The sequence below is a fragment of the Typopeltis vanoorti genome, chromosome 8 (assembly GCF_054136105.1).
Source record: "Typopeltis vanoorti isolate ZY-2024b chromosome 8, IOZ_Tvanoo_1.0, whole genome shotgun sequence".
Lineage (NCBI taxonomy): Eukaryota > Metazoa > Arthropoda > Arachnida > Uropygi > Thelyphonidae > Typopeltis > Typopeltis vanoorti.
The window spans coordinates 65,525,104-65,543,336 of NC_143556.1; the positions used below are offsets into that span (position 1 = coordinate 65,525,104).

At 36.6% G+C, this 18,233-nt stretch overlaps 1 protein-coding gene and 1 non-coding gene across 4 annotated transcripts in view; both read right to left on the reverse strand.

The window, feature by feature from the left end:
* Window positions 1-18,233, reverse strand: part of Hn (phenylalanine hydroxylase) — a 98,055-nt gene that overhangs the window by 40,488 nt on the left and 39,334 nt on the right. For all 3 annotated transcript variants that reach the window (XM_090396729.1, XM_090396730.1, XM_090396728.1), the window contains exons 2-5: window positions 15,694-15,819; window positions 15,155-15,332; window positions 4,504-4,598; window positions 1,708-1,775 (exon numbers count right to left, since the gene is read on the reverse strand). In XM_090396729.1, the coding sequence (XP_090252855.1) occupies window positions 1,708-1,775; window positions 4,504-4,598; window positions 15,155-15,332; window positions 15,694-15,819 (467 nt within the window). The remainder of the gene's footprint in view (window positions 1-1,707; window positions 1,776-4,503; window positions 4,599-15,154; window positions 15,333-15,693; window positions 15,820-18,233) is intronic.
* Window positions 314-386, reverse strand: TRNAT-CGU (transfer RNA threonine (anticodon CGU)). The gene has a single exon. It is a non-coding gene; the product is annotated as a tRNA-Thr (tRNA).

Here is an 18,233-nt window from a genome sequence, read left to right on the forward strand (position 1 = left end):
TGTGTATGAGAATATTATTATTATTATTATTAAGTGACTCCTCCAAGGAATTCAAAGAGTCAGCGAGGGAGGATACCTGCTCTACAACTCTCCGTCTCCAGCACTCAGTCCACCAACTACAGCGAACCGCATCATCTACATCAACATCCCATCACCATCATTAGTATTTTCAGAGACAATTACAAACAACCATGAGTACGGTGGGATTCGAACCTGCAGCCTTTTGGATGAAGAGGGGATAAGCTAACCACTCGGCCAACCAGACCGGCAAAAAAAAAAAAAAAGTAATTCCACTTTTTTTTGCTAACAACCTAGCCACCAGTGAGATTTGAACTCACGACCCCTGGTTTACGAGACCAGTGCTCTAACCACTGAGCTATGGTGGCTGATGATATAACAGACACCTGCTTTCATCTCGTTTTCTTAATCTTAACTATATTATTAAGTGTAATTTCTCTGGTTGATTAAAAATCTGAGTTCCAAATAGGAAAAATTTTTTTTGCATCTCGATTAACTTGAAAATCGGATAAAGAAATTCTAGAAATAGTGCCACCAGTTCAGTGACTAGTCTTTTCATAAGAACTTTTTTTTTTTTTTTTGATCACGACAAGCAGACGTGAATAGAGTAGGGACAGTTTGGCATCTTCGGGGGGAAGAGATATTCTTAATGAAAGCAGGTGAATGTTGTCAGAGTGGAGATCCACTAAAATAACATTGACAATTGCTTTGAAGATGTATAGCGCGAAGTCAATTTTGAAATCCATGTTACAATTTAATAAATAGAATAAATAGATTTAATAGATTATTAATTATATGAAGAGCCAAAGGCTTCAATTCGGCGACATGAACTTATTTAAATTAAGGGATATTGTATCCCATATTGTTTCATAGCCGAATAAGAAACTCAAAGAGTTTCATGCCGAATATAGAAGCTATATAAAGTTCGGCGAGTCCAAGCGTAAGCAAATACCTGGAAATAACTGACCCATTTGGTAGTGCAACACTGAGACAACTCATAGTAAGGGTGGAGCAAGCTCCGATCACTATTCTTGGTATTTTCCCATAATGTGAACCTAGCTCCTAGGAGCTGTATTACTGTTCTACATTATGAGAGAAAGGTCACTACCCAGACCGGTTTCAACCTTTAGGTCACTACCCAGACCGGCTTCAACCGGTCTGGGTAGGGAGTAACCTTCTCTCATAATGTAGAACAGTAATACAGCTCCTAGGAGCTGGTTTTCACATTATGGGAAAATACCAAGAATAGTGATCGGAGCTTGCTCCACCCTTACTATGTGTTGCCTCAATGTTGCACTACCAAATGGGTCAGTTGCACTATTCAGGTATTTGCTTACGCTTGGACTCGCCGAACTTTATATAGTTTCTATATTCGGCATGAAACTCTTTGAGTTTCTTATTCGGCTATGAAACAATATGGGATCCAATATCCCTTAACTTAAATAAGATTTAATAGAGTTTTTTAAATTTTTTTCATCCTTGAAATTCTATTTTCTTGAATTTACATCATTAGAACAGCATTATCGGTTCTATCATACCTGTTCACGATTAAGTATAGATTATTGAATTTAAAACAATAAAGTATGCGAACATTAAAATAAAATAAAACTGGTTATCCCAACTTGATCTTCAAAATAATGATTTTTATTTATTTATTTTTTGTTAATGTTAGTTGTTAGTGCCACTTACTGTCTGTAATGGAAAGCAATGTCAGCGAATTGTTTTCTTCTGGCACGGTATTCTTGATCCTTGAAGCCCTGAAAACCATGAGAAACAAATTACCATTAATAACATTAATAAATGACTTATTTTAAATAAAAACTTTAGTTGACTTTTTTTGTTATGAGTTGTTAGTTGTTAGCATAGTTTACCAACTTCATTGGTAAACTATGAGAGAGAGAGAGAGAGAGAGATTGTGTGTGTCTTCTCCAAAGATTTACCGATTGTTTAAATTATCTTTATGAAATATTACACAAAAGAGTTTTTATAATTGACTGATAGTCTGTTTATAACAATCTAAAAACTTATCTTTAAATAAAAAGTATTCTTTCCAACGTTTCTGGTATCTAATGCAGGCAGTGGATGATTCAAATATTCCTCGTTCTATATCACTTTTCTTTTTTTAGTGTTTCTTTCATTAGTGCATAACTGTCATAATATCACTTGAATTGACTTTAGTCAACAGCAATAGTATTGCCTTTAGCAACGGTATTAACTGGAAAGAAATCATACGAGCGAAGAAATTATATTCCTGTTTTAATGCTTGATCCAAACCTGAGTAAATAAAAATTGCGCGTGAAGTGCAGTTGCTGTCGTAGCATATTTGGGATCCAATTAGAATCGTTTTAAGTATCGAGAATATATGCTATTAATAATATTAAAATTAAATAATATTGATTGATTGAAAAAGTATTGAAAGAAAGTTTTTTTTTTCAGTAAAATCTTTCAAAATTATATTCAATTTTATTCTTGCTTTGGGACCCGATTATATTCAATCGGCTTAAGGCCGGCGGGATTACTGGCGTATCGTAACGACTAGACTACGTGTGTGTGTGTGTGTGTGTGTGTGTGTGTGTGTGTGTATATATATATATATATATATATATATGTGTGTGTGTGTGTGTGTGTGTGTGTGTGTGTGTGTGTGTGTGTGTGTTTTCTTTTTTTTCTTTTTTCCGGATGAATATATTGCTATGCGTTGTGGGAAGGGCCACTAGACGGGTTTTGACCTTTATTTGATTTGCTTATTCTTAAATAAAAGATTAAAACAATAATATAATTTCCCTTTTTTTAAAAAAATTCAAAACATCTTCTATATTGCCTTTTAATACAGAATGTTTAATAATATGTTTAATAATAATAGTACACTACTTTTCTTTTCGCATATAGAAAATATGACTTCTGATTGATCGCTGTGTGGAATCAATCGACTGTGAGATGCGGTGATTGATTCATTCAATCCAATACCCTTGGAGGGTAATGGATGGCAATGCTGTAGCTAATGAAGTTCTAACTAAGGCTCGGCTATTGCTGTTACCCACCTGCCATGACCAGAGCTTTAATAGCTCAATAACACCTTATCCCTACACTGTCCTCTACAGATAACGGGGAAGATGAAAAGCATTCTTGCTTCGCCCCTTTAAGCCAGTCCTTATAAGGACTACGCTTCGGATTTTGAAGTAGGGATTCGCATTGAAATATAATTGAACAAAATATAGAAATTAGAAGCTCGTTATATCTAAATTTTATAGACTTTGCCAGGCATTTGACAATATTGATAGAGATGCATTATGATTAATTATTAGAAACTATAGTATTCCTGAGAAATATGTGAGAATAATCAAAGAAATGTATAAGGGAAGTAAAAGTTGTGTCATTGCACAGCAAAACAACATCAGAATGGTTTCAGATAAGGACTAGTGGGAAACAAGGTTGTGTAATGTTTGGTTTACTGTTTAACATAGTCATTGATTGGATTATGAGAAAAGTTACAGGTTTAAGAAGTGGAATTAAATGGACTCCTATGTCACAGTTAGAAGATCTAGATTATGTAGGCGATATAGTATTGATATCATCAAAATACACTGACATGCAAAAAAAAGGAAGTCTTGTATAAAAAATCCGAAAAGGTTGGTCTTAAAATAAAAATGACTTAAACAAAAGTACTTAAATTGAACAACAAATGCCACAAAGAAATTAAATCCCTCAACATGTAGTAGAAGAAGTTAAGAATTTAAGAGGGATATAATGCAAACATCTACAAAAGCAAATACTGCTTTCACACAATTAAATAATACATATGGAAATCATCCAAATATCATAATAAAAACAAAATAAATATTTCCTGGGGTTCCGTCATGGTTGGCAGAATAGTTAGCATACTTGCTCTCCAACCAACAGGCTGATGATTCGCGTATGTTAATTAGCCTATGTGATGTGTGGGTCACATCACATAGGCTAATTATTCGAACTTTGAAGTGTATCATTCTCGTTGTTAGACGGAGGCGTCACAAGCAGTGCTTGGTTAACTGCACTTTTTTATACGAGTATATATTGTGTAACTAGAGTGGGACAGTGAAAACAGCATTTACAGAATATATATTTGACGTGTGGGAGCAAGTGAAAATTAAAATAGCAATTTTATACTGACATTACACGAGGTGTCAGGGAGTAAAAATGCACTAGCCAGCATCGAAATACTTCCTACCACAGATGCGAGACCCGCTGCTGGCAATGTGCCAAGAAGAGTTAATTCTTGTCGAAGGGAAGAAAGGCAGTTTTTAATGCAGCTTATACTAAAAGGCCCTTAAACGGAACATAAAAGTCGCTGTAAGCAATTGTTGCGCCAGGTTCCAGACTACATTTTTTTCTTGTTCTGTATGGAATTATACTGTTTCTTCCTGTAAAATAAAAAATAAAAAAATAATAATAATGAAAACAATCTCAACATTGCTATTTTAGAATCAAAATGAAATTATTTCTTACCGGATGGTCTGCTTCTAATTCAGAGCCATAGGAAAGGATATGATTAGCAAAACGATCAAGTTCAACTATCTTCCGAGGAAACCAAGGTACGGTATCTAAATAAATAAATAATAAAATAAAGTAATCTTAGAATCTAATATATTTTTACAGAAATATCAGAAATATAAAATATACAAAGATGATTGCTGAGTGACTTTCATAACAGAAATATTTAAAGTATTCATCGGTTGGAGAAAAAGGAAATATTATCTAACATGAGTTGACTTGTGTTGTTTTGAATTACTCGAAGCAACTATGGTTAAGAGTCCAATGTATTATGCTTGTTAATTGAGCATGTTCTTCTGGTAGGTTTGTCTGTTTTGAGGGATGAAAAAAAAAATCAAAGTTTCCAGGAGGAAAAAGCCACGTAACTAACAACAAATTAAAAAAAAAAAATTAAAATGATCCGCTACAGAATTAACATTTGTAGGGTTCGATGTGCTTCGAAACTACAAAGGTTTTTCGTAATTATAGAAAAGCAACTAAGGGTTCCCCCCCCCCCCACTACACTATATGACCAGATAACTCATCTTCAATTGAACAGTTCATATAACGCTTCTTCGCTTTATATGACGTAATTCGGACTCACATTTTTCCATCCAAAGGGTAAAACCTTGTAGGTTCGGCTGGATTATTCTTGGGGATTGTATTGTAAAAAATAACCATTGCAATTCATGAAATTCACTCCAAAGGGCAGCTGACATTTTTAAAACAAGTGGATTACCACTTGTTTGAAAAATGTTTTCGACCACAAGTTCTTGTGGATTACCACCACTCATTGGTTCTAATCCACAAGAACGTGTCAAACAAATTTATTGTTTCTTATGTACGCCTTTTATGAACATGGCATTTAGTTATTTCTATTATTGATAATAAAAACAGAGAAATTAAATATGTCATTATATTTTAATTATGAATTACAGAATTTTTTTTTTATTTTACGGTTATTCTATTGCCGAAGGTCATTCAAAATATTTTCCTAAAATATGTGTAATGACCTTCGGCAATAGAAAGTGATGCATTTAGGTAACTTTAAGAGAGAGAGAGAGAGAAAGAATTAGCAAGTAAGAATATGAGAACATGAAAGAGAAAAAAAAGGCGTGAATGTGTGTGGGATGGTAATTATGAATTTTGTATTACGCATAACACAAAATTCCATAGTCGTCAGTAGTAGTGATTACTCAATATACAGTTTATTTGCAATTTGTTTATTATTATTATTATTATTATTATTATTATTATTATTTATGACTAGATTTTCATCAAAAGTAAGTATCGTACTATGATTGTATTTTTTTTTTATGGTGATAGCGATGATAAGCTATTTATAAAAGTTAACTAATTATATTTCTTCTTTTTATCAATAACACATTTAATTTATCATATTGCTTGAAACTTTGTTCATATATTTATATATCAACCCCACACACGGGAGATTGCAAAAACCACTACCAGAGGGAAATTAATGAGAGAAAAAAGGAATTTGTTGATGAGTTTAATGCACAACTAGAGTCCATACTCTTTGGGGCGGGGAGGGTAAAGGAAAGCTGTTCAAAAGAATAGAGGTAAATAAAAACGAAAGAGCAGGATGAGAAGTTTGAAGTTGAATTGTGATGTTGACTAGCAGCTGTTCGTATTTAGACAAACTGTGGTGAACAATTAAATGGAGCAGAAAATATCTACAAAAAAAAAAAAAAAACAGTTTCTGTGTGTGTGTGAGAAATTCGTCTGTTGAGCAGATTACCCTCTTTTTGTACAGCGGCAAGCATTCTTCGTGCACCATCCCAAAGGCTGGGTTGATTTGAGATTATATTGTATTATATAATGTTAAAGTTGTACAGGTGAGAGGTAATATCGGAGATTATAAATGATATACCAGAAAAGGCTAGGAGTGTAAGTCAGCCCAAGAAGATACATTTGTTTTTGGTTGAGATCTAAATATGATCACAAGTAAGATAGCGCGATATGGATCTTTCTTACAAGAAATAATACACAATCATATGTTTTACAGTGTTGAAGTTCACTAGAATATCCTTCCCTCACTAGAGAATGGTAAAGTGATCACTGTTTAACACATTGGTTATTGAAGATCTTAAGCTTGAACAGTTTTTCGGATAAAGAAAAGAAATGACGTGCGCTATCGTCAGCAAATTGTGGATATGAATTGTAGTCATTAATACAAGTTCTAGTGTCACACTTTTCCCTGTGATTGACTTAATACTTCCTTTCCATTTCCGAATTACAGATGTTTTACAAATAAAAAGCAAACATAGCATTTGCTATTTATTTGAAAAAATAACTCAATATAGTTTAAATAAATTTATGAAATAACTATTATATTTTCTTTTGTTTATTATAATAAAATAACTGTTTAAAATTATTTTATTAAAATGTTTTATTTTCCTAAAAATAACGTTAAGTTTCAATACACCATTCGGTATCTTTTGTCACCTGAGCTTATTTAAGGATGAATTCGACGAATTGATCGTCGCAAACATGCCACAAGATTTCAGCCTGTCAAATCCTACTGCAACTTCCACAAAAAGATTTCTTCGTGAAACTCAGGTCATCCTCACTGCTCTCATTCCAGCATCACTTCAGATAGTTGCTTGGAACGCAAATGGCCTCAAAAACAAAATTCTGGAACTCCGAGATTTCACATATAGGTATCAACCAGATATTATATTAATCAGTGAAACTCATTTAAGACCCTCAGACAATCCTAAAATAAGGGGTTATCGCCTACACAGAAATGATAGATTACTCTACAGAGGCGTCGGCACTGCCATCTTCATTAAGAATTACATCAAGCACCACTCTCTGAGGAACCCTTCAACCACTACCCTTGAGATCACAGGCGTGGAAGTAGTCACCAGCTCCGCTGGCAAACTGAAAATCTACTCAGCTTACAACCCTCCCCAAAAATCTCTACTTCACTCTGACCTAAATGCCATCTTATGCATCAGAGAGCCCACCATTATAGCCGGGGATCTGAACTCCAAGCACCCTGCGTGGAATTGCACAACCACCAACAAGAATGGTTGCATCCTTTCCAATTACTTAGGATCAAGCAACGCTGTTGTGGCAGGCCCCACCGAACCAACTCATCTCAGTACGTTTGGCACTGCTGACATCCTGGATATAGCTATCCTGCAGGATATCAAACTTCAATACAGCATCATATCTATGGGTGAACTATCATCCGATCACAACCCAATTCTACTACAGCTGGGAAAACAAGGATACCTGTCTCCTCCTTCTCACTCCTACATAGCATGGGAAGGACTATCAAGAGCAGTCAAGGATTATATTGGACCTGTTCCTCACATATGCACCAAAGAAGTAGAAACTGCAGTTACAAACCTCACACAACAATTAATTCTGCTGTAACGGTAGCAACCTCCTACAAATCTGTCCGCAAGCCAGATCGTTTACCTGAAAACGTCATGAACTTGATCAGAGACAAAAACAGAGCTAGGAAAAGATTCGGTAACACGTGTGCACCACAAGATAAAACAGCTCTAAACAGGATAAATGGGGCAGTAAGAGATGTACTCAACGCTCATAGAGACCAAGTATGAGAAGAAAAGTTAGCCTCTATTTCACCTACTGATCATCTGGGGGACTACTGAAAAATATCAGAAACAAAGACAGATCCCTTCCCCAAATATTTTCTGACCAGGGCCTTGCTCACACAGATGTAGACAAAGCAGAAGTTATAGCAAACAATTTGGAGGAGCAATGCAGGTCTTCGTATGAAAACCTTGACTTTGATCACATATATAAGATTCACAGCAAGGTCAGACACTCACTCAAACTTCCTGACACTAGCACTGACCATATTGCACCAACATCACCTGCTGAGATATATGACATTATTAAAAAATTAAAGAATAAAAAAGCTCCAGGGCCAGACGGCATTACTAATCGGGAGATCAAACTTCTGCCCCGAAAAGTAGAGTGCACCTGACCATAATTATAAATGCAATCCTAAGTCTTCACTATTTTCCATCCACCTGGAAACTGGCCGATGTAATTCCTATACATAAGCCAGGAAAGGATCCTTACCTGTCTCAAAATTATCGTCCACTCAGTCTCATCTCCAACCTAGGCAAGATTGCGTAGAAGGTCATCCTCGCACGTCTTCAAGCCTCAATAAATGAACTAGACATCCTTCCTAAAGAGCAGTTCGGTTTTCGGCAATACCACAGTACTACTCACCAAATCCACAGAATTGAGGAATACATTACTACCAGAAACAAGTGGCGTCAATACACGGAAGCTATCTAAAGCATTTGACAAAATATGGCATTTTGGATTGTTACATAAATTTATCTCAGCTGGTATCTCAATAAAATTGACACATTTAGTTAGTTCATATCAGCAGAACAGGACCATGCAAGTCAAGATGAACGGCACTACCTCATCTCAGCGACCCATCTTGGCTGTAGTGCCACAGGGATCACTACTGGCTCCATTGCTGTTCTCTGTATACATGTCTGATATCCCGCACAATCCAATGTCATCCATCATGGCCCTGTATGCAGATGATACAGCATTATTAGTCAGATCTCTCCGACCACATTTCGTTACTAGAAAACCTTCTAAAATTAGAAAGATGGTTCTCCAAATGGAGACTGCAAGTAAATCCCCTAAAAATTTCAGCTATTCTCTTCACAAAAATGTCGATATCTCCTGTAGGAGACATCTTATTATTCAACACCAAAATTCCCTGGCAGACGGAAACAAAATATTTAGGTGTCCTCCTCGACAAAAAAATTAACTTTTAACCAATACATCAAGGCTACATGTGCAAAGGCATCTAAAGCCATCGCTCAGATCTACCCCCTAATAAACAAAAGCAGCAAGCTAAACATCAGAATCAAACTGCTTTTATACCAGCTGACGATTCGTCCTATAGTTACTAATGCTTCTCCAGCCTGGAGCCACACCTCCACTACAAATATTATCAAATTGCAACGTGTTCAGAACAAGTGCTTGAGAATGATCCTAAACGCCCCATGGTTCGTCAGAAATCATCAACTTCACCGAGATACAAATATACCTTCCTACAAACTTTAGCTGCAAAGTTATTCCTAAAGACGTCCACTCATCCTAATGATCTAGTTCAGCAAGCTGTAGCCTATGAGCCTACGGATACATTCAAACACAAAAGACCAAAAGCCATTTTAACTTCCTTCAGTGATGTATAATCTCCATGCCCATTCTGGGTGAGCAAACGGCTCATAATATTTTCCCTCACTGTGACCGTAACAGACAACGGGGAATATGAAAAGCTTTTTGCTTCACCCCTTAAGTCATAAATGTCAATTGTCAATTGACCATTGATAGGCGACGATGAGTTGATTATTTGTTCAGATTAATGGGAAGATGGCGGATTTGAGTGGTGAGTTGTAGAAGTTTAACCATTTTTCGATGAATTGATTGAAAGGAATTGGAGTTTGATATTTGAATTAAGAATTGATGGCTAAGTTACGTAAGGGTAAAGGAGGAAATCAAGATATTTAGAGGTAAGCTTTCTTCGTTTTGTGACTATTTTTGCGATTATATATTGTTTTGCTGGTATACTCACGCGTGAGACTACGGAATTTGTCAGTAGACTCTCCAAAGTCTACAGGATTATCTAAAGACATCGGAATATCCCTTGATTATATACGGTGTGCAAGGATGGAGAACGTAAAATATATTAAGGACGCCATTCGAAATTTAAACAAAGATCTGACACTTGGCGTTCTTAAATTCACCTTAAAGAAATTCGAAACAGAATATCCTGGTTGTCTGAATCTCTTCACTCAGGTTAATGACACGGAAGAAGATGATGTGGACCCTGAAGGTGACTTCACACCTGTTACACCTCCAAAGACTCCCCATCAGTTCGATTTTTCGCTGGAGGAACAATCTAATAAAAGACGTACTGTAGAACTTCCGAAGATGACATGGAAGAGGATGTAACAACACATGACACCCAAGATAGAAAAGAAAAGGTCCCTCTTCGGGATAAAGAAAAATGGACCACAGTCTCAAGATCCCTTGGAGAACAAAACATCAATTTCTCCTGGGCAAGAAATACTGACCAGGGTGTAAATATTCATCCTACTACTGTTACAGATTATCGTAAGATGAAAAAAATGCTGGACAAACTCCAACGTGCCCTTTCACACCTGCACGCTAGCAAGCGAGAAAAATCTAAAAGTGGTCATAAGAGGGGTTGCTGAGGGCATCACAACTGATAAGATCACAGCTGACCTCATCAGTCAAGGACTGGCCCCAATCAAAGAATCAAAGTCAGCAGGATGCTGAGGTCATATAAAAGGCCAATGCCGCTGGTGTTGGTCGAAATCAGCAATACACAGAAAAGGATTTATGAAGTAACTGACATTTGTAGGCTCAAAATTACAACTGAGCCTTTAAGGAAGAAAGCATCGGCAGGGCAATGTCACAGATGCCAAAGATTCGGGCACGCCCAAAAGCTGTAAGATGCCTACATATGCCTGAAATGTGGTGAGGATCACCAGACAAAATCATGTACCAAGCCCAGATCCATACCTGCCTGTTGTGCCAACTGTAGAGGACTACATCCCGCAAATTACAAGGGCATGCCTTTTCCACCCAAAAAATCGTGGGTCAACAAGAACAAACTATGTTCCTCCCTAAACAACCAAGCTGGTCGCCCTCCTGATCGTAATACCTCACATTCAGCAGCACAGGAAGGCACTCGACCTTAATTCATGTCCAAATCATATGCAGAGGCTGTACGAACTCAGATTCCCTCATCTCAAGAGCAAATAAGCTCCAAACTAATATCAGCTCTAACTTCTTCACTTGCAACAATGCTGCATGAATTCAGTAAAGCAAGCCCTTTACCATATTCAAGAAAGAGATTTTATCTGGAAACTCAATCCATATTAACAGCCCTCTATAATGTTTAAAAAATTCAAACCAAATTCCCTCATGATAATAGCATGGAACGTGGCTTGACAAATAAAATTCTTGAGCTGCAAGAATTCGCAAAGAGATACAATCCAGACATAATCTTGATCAGTGAATCCCACCTCAGACCATCAAACAACCCAAGACTAAGAGGTTATATTCTATATAGGACAGACAGGTTTAACTCTAGTAGTGGCAGCGGCACAGCGATTTTTATTAAAAATTATTTAAGCCACAATGTATTGACCGGCCCCCAAACTTTAAACCTTGACGTGACAAGTGTAGAGGTGCATACAAACAACTCAGACAAACTTAAAATCTATGCAGCGTACAATCCTCCCAGCATTCCACTATTGACAACAGACTTCGACTCCATCCTCGGCTCCAAGGATTCCATAATTATAGCAGGTGATCTCAACTCCAAACATACAGCTTGTTCAGTTCATCAATCAACTCGAAAGGCCGTACTTTATTTAACTACACGTCACTCAACTCATCAATAGTAGCTGGACCTACTGAGCCCCACCCACTACAGTCCATCAAGAAGTTCTGACGTACTAGACATAGTTATCCTCAGGAACATCAGATATCAGTACCAGCTGGAGACACTAGAAGAGCTTAACTCAGATCATAATCCCATTCAGCTCAAGCTAGGAATCGAGGATCAGCTCTCTCCTCAACATTCTTTCTTAGCATGGGACAAGTTCTCTATGGTCCTCCCAGTCCACATCGACCCACATCCTGTCATTCGCAAAAAAAGAAGACATAGTTGTAAGCAACCTAACTAAGCAAATCAGTACAGCAATAGTCAGTCACTCAAACCACTGTCTTCTCGCATCCAACCAGATCCCAGAAGAGATAATGGACCTAAGGGCCAAAAACAAAGCCAGAAAGCGATATCACAACACTAGAGCTCACAGGACAAAACAACCTTAAACAACCTAAACAGACGGGTTCGTTCGAGAAGCTCTCCAGAATCACAGGAATTCAGAATGGGAATTTAAACTCATAGATATCAACCCAGAAGATAACTCCATGTGGAAATTTTTAAAATCTCTTCGTAACAAAAGACAACCTCCCCCTCCTATAAAGACCAAACTTGGAATTGCACACTCAGATGGTGAAAAAGTAGATGCCCTTATTGACAATCTGGAAAATCAATGCAGCTCATCTTACGAAAACTTAAATATTAATCTCATTTATAAAGTTCATCGTCAAGTCAGAAAAGCCTTAAGTCAGTCTAAGGATGATTCAGTATCCGTCATCCCCACTACTCCAACAGAAATAATTAATATTATATCCCAATTGAAGAATAAAAAGGCTCCTGGTCCCGATGGTATCACCAATAGAATAATAAAATTATTCCCAAGGAAGGCCATAATTCATCTAGTTAATATTACCAATTCCATTTTAAGATTCTAGTACTTTCCTACAGCCTGGAAAACTGCTGATATCATCCCTCTGAAAAAGCCTGGTAACAACCCACAACCCCCCCAAAGCCACATGTCCATTAGTCTTCTTTCCTGCCTCGGTAAAGTAACAGAAAAAGTCATCCTAGTAGGGCTTCAATTAGCAGTTGACAATCATAAAATAATCCCTAATGAGCAATTTGGTTTTCGCAAAAGCTCACAGCACAGCACAGTAAATTCACCGATTAACAGAACGCATAACCCATGGTTTTAACTGGCACCTTCACACTGCTGCTATATTCTTGGATGTAGTCAAGGCCTTTGATAAGGTCTTATCTTCATCAAGGCCTTATCTTCAAACTAATTGTAAACAACATCCCAATTAAGCTAGTGAACGTTATTTATTCATACCTTAAAGACAGACACATGCAAGTAAAGATTTACGGAATCGTCTCATCAAGACGCAAAATCCGCGCTGGTGTACCTTAAGGTTCCCTCCTTGCCCCACTACTGTTCACAACTTACGTATCAGACATCCCTCTTAACTCAGGAACAACCATTACGGCCCTTTATGCCGATGACACCGCTATTCTAGCAAGATCTCTCAGCCCTCGCCTGACAATCTCTAGACTCCAAGGAAGTATCAACGCGCTGGAAGACTGGTTCACAAACTGGAGGATTCAAGTAAACCCCCCCCCCCTCAAAAGCTCAGCCATGCTGTTCTCTAGAAAAAAGGTCTGCATCAAAGAGGACATCTTGTTTTCTGGTCAAAAGATCCCATGGCAATCAGAGACCAAATATCTCGGGGTAATACTGGACAAGAAACTCCTTTTTAATAAGCACATCAATCTCATTCGCTCCAAGACATCCAAAGCAACGCCCAGCACAACCCAATGATCAACCTTAAGAGCAAACTGAACTTACAAAATAAATCTACTTTACCGGATGGTTATACGTCCAGTTATAAGCTACGCCTCACCAGCATAGAGTCACACGTCACGATCAAACATTTTAAAACTACAAAGATCCAAAATAAATGCCTAAGGATTATTCTAGACCCCATGTTTAATCAGAAATTCACATTTTCATTGAGAAACCGACATTCCATACATCTTCTCCTTTCTTCGTGATCTCACAGAAAAATTCTTCGTCAAGTCAAGTTCGCAATCAAACCCGCTGATCGTACAAGCTGTCAATTACAATGAAACAGATTACTACAAATATAAAAGACCGAAGGCTATTCTACTCCCAACTGTTCATAGCTAACACAACTGCCCCCAGTGGGCGAGCTTAATTGCTCACAAAACTCCCTTTCCCAAACAACTTCCAGCACAGACAAAGGGGAATATGAAAAGCACATGTGCTTCACCCATCCTGACAGTAGCGTTATGCAAATTGATAACATTGGTGAATATGGATGACAACAATGCTGTAGCCAATGAAGTTTTAACTGAAGGTCGGCAATTGCCGTTATACCTCCATGACCAGAGCTTATAGCTCAATAACACTCCCATCCATACATCTTCTTCTACAGATAAAGGGCAATATGTAAAACATTCTTGCTTCACCCATCTAGTCACAAAAAAAAAAATATAACATTATTGTTGTCTTGATACCGAATTCTGGACAACATAGATAATTAGACCAAACTTCTTTTGTTCTTTAAAGGACTACAGGCAGCGGGTAACCATATAATTGGTAATATATTTTATCTGGCCTAAGCTGTAATTGTTATATCACGAGATATGACTATAATATTTTCTCTCGCATAATAGCAACTGATAACCTGTCATTTCATTTATTATTTAGAAATATTATCTATCGATAACATAATCGTAATGTTTTATCTTTGATCAGTCGAAATATAACATCATTTGATAATATATTATGACAAAATAATAATTACACTATGTGCTATCTTGATGGTATTAAGAAAATGAATCCCCGCAGTTCTCCGCGCAGTTTTCAAAAACTGCGCGGGGGGGGGGGATCTGTAGTTGTTTTGGAATATACAAAACAACTAAGGTTCAAGCGAATATACCGTATGCGATTGGCATTGTCTGTAACAAACCAATCAGAGAATATACACATTATTGTTCTGGATAGAGCAAATCTGTTATATGATGTTTATTCCTAATTAAAGCAGTTTTTTTGTGGGAGAATTTTATTGTTATACGCTTTTTGATAATTTGAATAATATTAATTCATTTTTTTTCTTTAAATACAAACTCTTCAAGTTGCTTCAAACTCACCGGCATTATCCTTGTGGTCTCTTGATATTATTGTCATATATTGAGATTTGTTCCGAAGTTTTTCCAACGCTGCATTCAAATTACCGGATCTGGTATCGCATTCAAGGATGAATTCGTAATCATCTTCAAATCGTTTGGAAGACCGAGATTCGATGTGGTGGAGGTTAACTTTATTGTCCTGAAAGATAGAGTATTGATCATGAGAAGCCAAAAAACTTTCACTGGAATTTTTTTTTTTTCTCTCCAAAAATGGCTTATTTCGAAGAGTCAAATAAACAACTTGACTTCCCTTTTGAACACATAATCACATGGGTTTTAAAATCTTAAGTTCTGAATAAAAGCTTCCCTTTGAGGAAAGCAAATAATTCGTTCGTTAATCGAAACTTAGCTGGGAATCTAAGTTTAAATAATGGATTTAATATGCAATAAATATGCAATTTAATATAACAAGAAATGAACGAAGAACGAAATCCAGTTTACTAGTGTTTTTAACTTTTTTTGATTATTATTATATTATGAAAGGAATTGAATAGTCTTACCTTGAAAACTTTCAAGGCTTCTGCTAACACTCCCACATCCTCTTTTAGGGAAAATATCACGCTCATCACATGTAATTCTCCGTTTCCTTCCATGATGTACGAACCACCAGTTTTTCGGCTAGGATGCTAAACAGAAATAACAGTGATCTGCATACATTTTTGAGGAAGAAAATTGGATGATGATCATATTAATTTCAATCTATCGACATAGTCTAAACTCTTAAACTTATACGACATTCATAGCAGTAATCTTAATGACTGTTGGAATTCTAAAATAGTTTATTCTTTATGAACTTTTTCTAAGGCTTTTTTTTCCAGCTCGTTCTCAAGTTAATTGATCTTTTGCATAGGCTAGTAGTGATATTCAAGCAATATCATTACTTAGGATAAAAAAGGTGAAATGGAGAATATGAGAAGTATTCTTGCGTTGCATTCATCTGTGCACACCTGCCAGAGATCGTACTAACATCAGCGATGAAGACGGGTTGAGACAGACTGATAAACAGATTTCTAAAAATTAAGTACCTCGTTCTTTGGGGAATAAAAAGTTTTAAAATTTTTATAGTAAAAACTGTTGGTGTATTCTTTTAATTTTCAAGTTTGGCAAGCTAAAACTTGTTTTAAAATTGATTGATATAACAATAAATGGTACTATGGGATTGTTATTATTATTATTATTATTATTATTATTATTATTATTATTATTATTATTATTATTATTAAAGAGGGCGCTTTAGCAGCAAGAAGTCTCAAGCACGCTATTTCGATGCTCCCATATTTTAAGTTGCAAAGTAGATCTTTTCTTGTGAATTAAAATTTAAAGTACATCAGTGAACTCCGTTCTTCAAGACGAACATATAGATGTAAAAGCTGTAAGTATCTGTTAAGTAATAAGTAAAATATAAGTATTAAAAGTTCGAAGTATACGTTGGTCAACTACGCGAGAAGAGAACAAAGGAAGACGCCATATTAGAAATTACAGCAAGATCGTCAAACAAGAAATATGAAATACAAATGCCAAGAAGACCTAACGGGGGAAGAAAACCACGTAACATGTAGGAACTGCCAAAGAAACATGCATTTTTTATGTTCAGGATTGTCTGAGACTACTTGGCAGCGAAAATCAAACAAGAATCGTGACGAGTGGAAGTGTCCCCTTTGCAGAGACAACAAAGGAACGTCGCTTTCGACCGCAGGCGGAAAACAGCCAATGCAGAAAACAACCGCAGGCAGTAAACAGCTATCAACAACAGAGGGAATTAAAAACAAAGAAAACAACAACGGAAACCCAGGTGAGCCATCTTTAAATGCATTACTTGAAAATAGATTACAAAACCTAAAAGACTGTTTAATCGATTTTGTTGGAGAACTATTTAAAAAACATACCGCACAAATTACAGAAAAATTCAACCAATATGAGGAACTTATTAAATTTAATAATAACTCGGTAGAAGATATGTTACAGACCGTTAGAGAAATTAAAAACTGCGTCAAAGAGCTAACTGAAAGACAGCATAATTTAATTCAAGAGACAACGGACCTACGGCAAGAACTAAACTCTCTAAAGCAACAGTACGAGCTCTCAGACCAACAGCAGCACAAAAATGACCTCCTCATAAATGGTCTCCCAGAAATAGCTACGGAACATCTAAGAGACACTGTAATACAACTAAGCCAAAAAATCGGTTCTCCCATTGAATCAAGAGACATCCAGTCAGTGCATGGGTTACCACAAAAAAGGAAAAGAGAAAATAATACCCGTCCTTCTCCCGTCGTAGTGCGACTCACCAACAGCCTAACAAAAACTACACTTATAAAAGCTAGCAGGATTAAAAATCCAGTAGTAAAGGATCTGAAAGGAGACCACGACAACACTCCAATATACTTGTCTGAATACCTTACTCCACACTATCAGAAAATATTCTACCAAGCAAGGAAAGTAAAAATAGAAAACAGTTACCAGTTTATATGGATAAGAGACAGCAAAATATTCCTTAGAAAGACACAAGACGCAAAACCAATCGAAATAAAATCCGTAGATGACCTCAACAGGCTGTCACATTGAAAGGAATATTGACAACTCGTAAAGAAGGAACAGCACACCAACCAACATGAATGCACACCATCAAGCAGACGTAATCACCCCGGAACATGATAATTGCCACATTCTGAAATCAATATCAGAATGGAAACAACTGACAATACCCAAAACAGGACTATCTATTCTCCACATCAACATCAGAAGCATTCAAAAATACTGGCTGACCCTGCAAGCTTATCTGAAGGAAGATATAGACGAAATAGACATTTTAATACTGACTGAAGTATCTACGACAAACGAAGAGGCATCCTCCAACCAAATGCCACACTTCCAACAATACAAACACTGCAGACAAACAAAACGAGGCGGTGGTATAATAATATTTACCAAACATAAACTAGAAGTAACAGAAATAAACTATAAATTAGAATACGCAGAAAACATATGCATCGAAATTAAAAACACCAAACAAGAAAACTCCCTGATATTAAACACAATA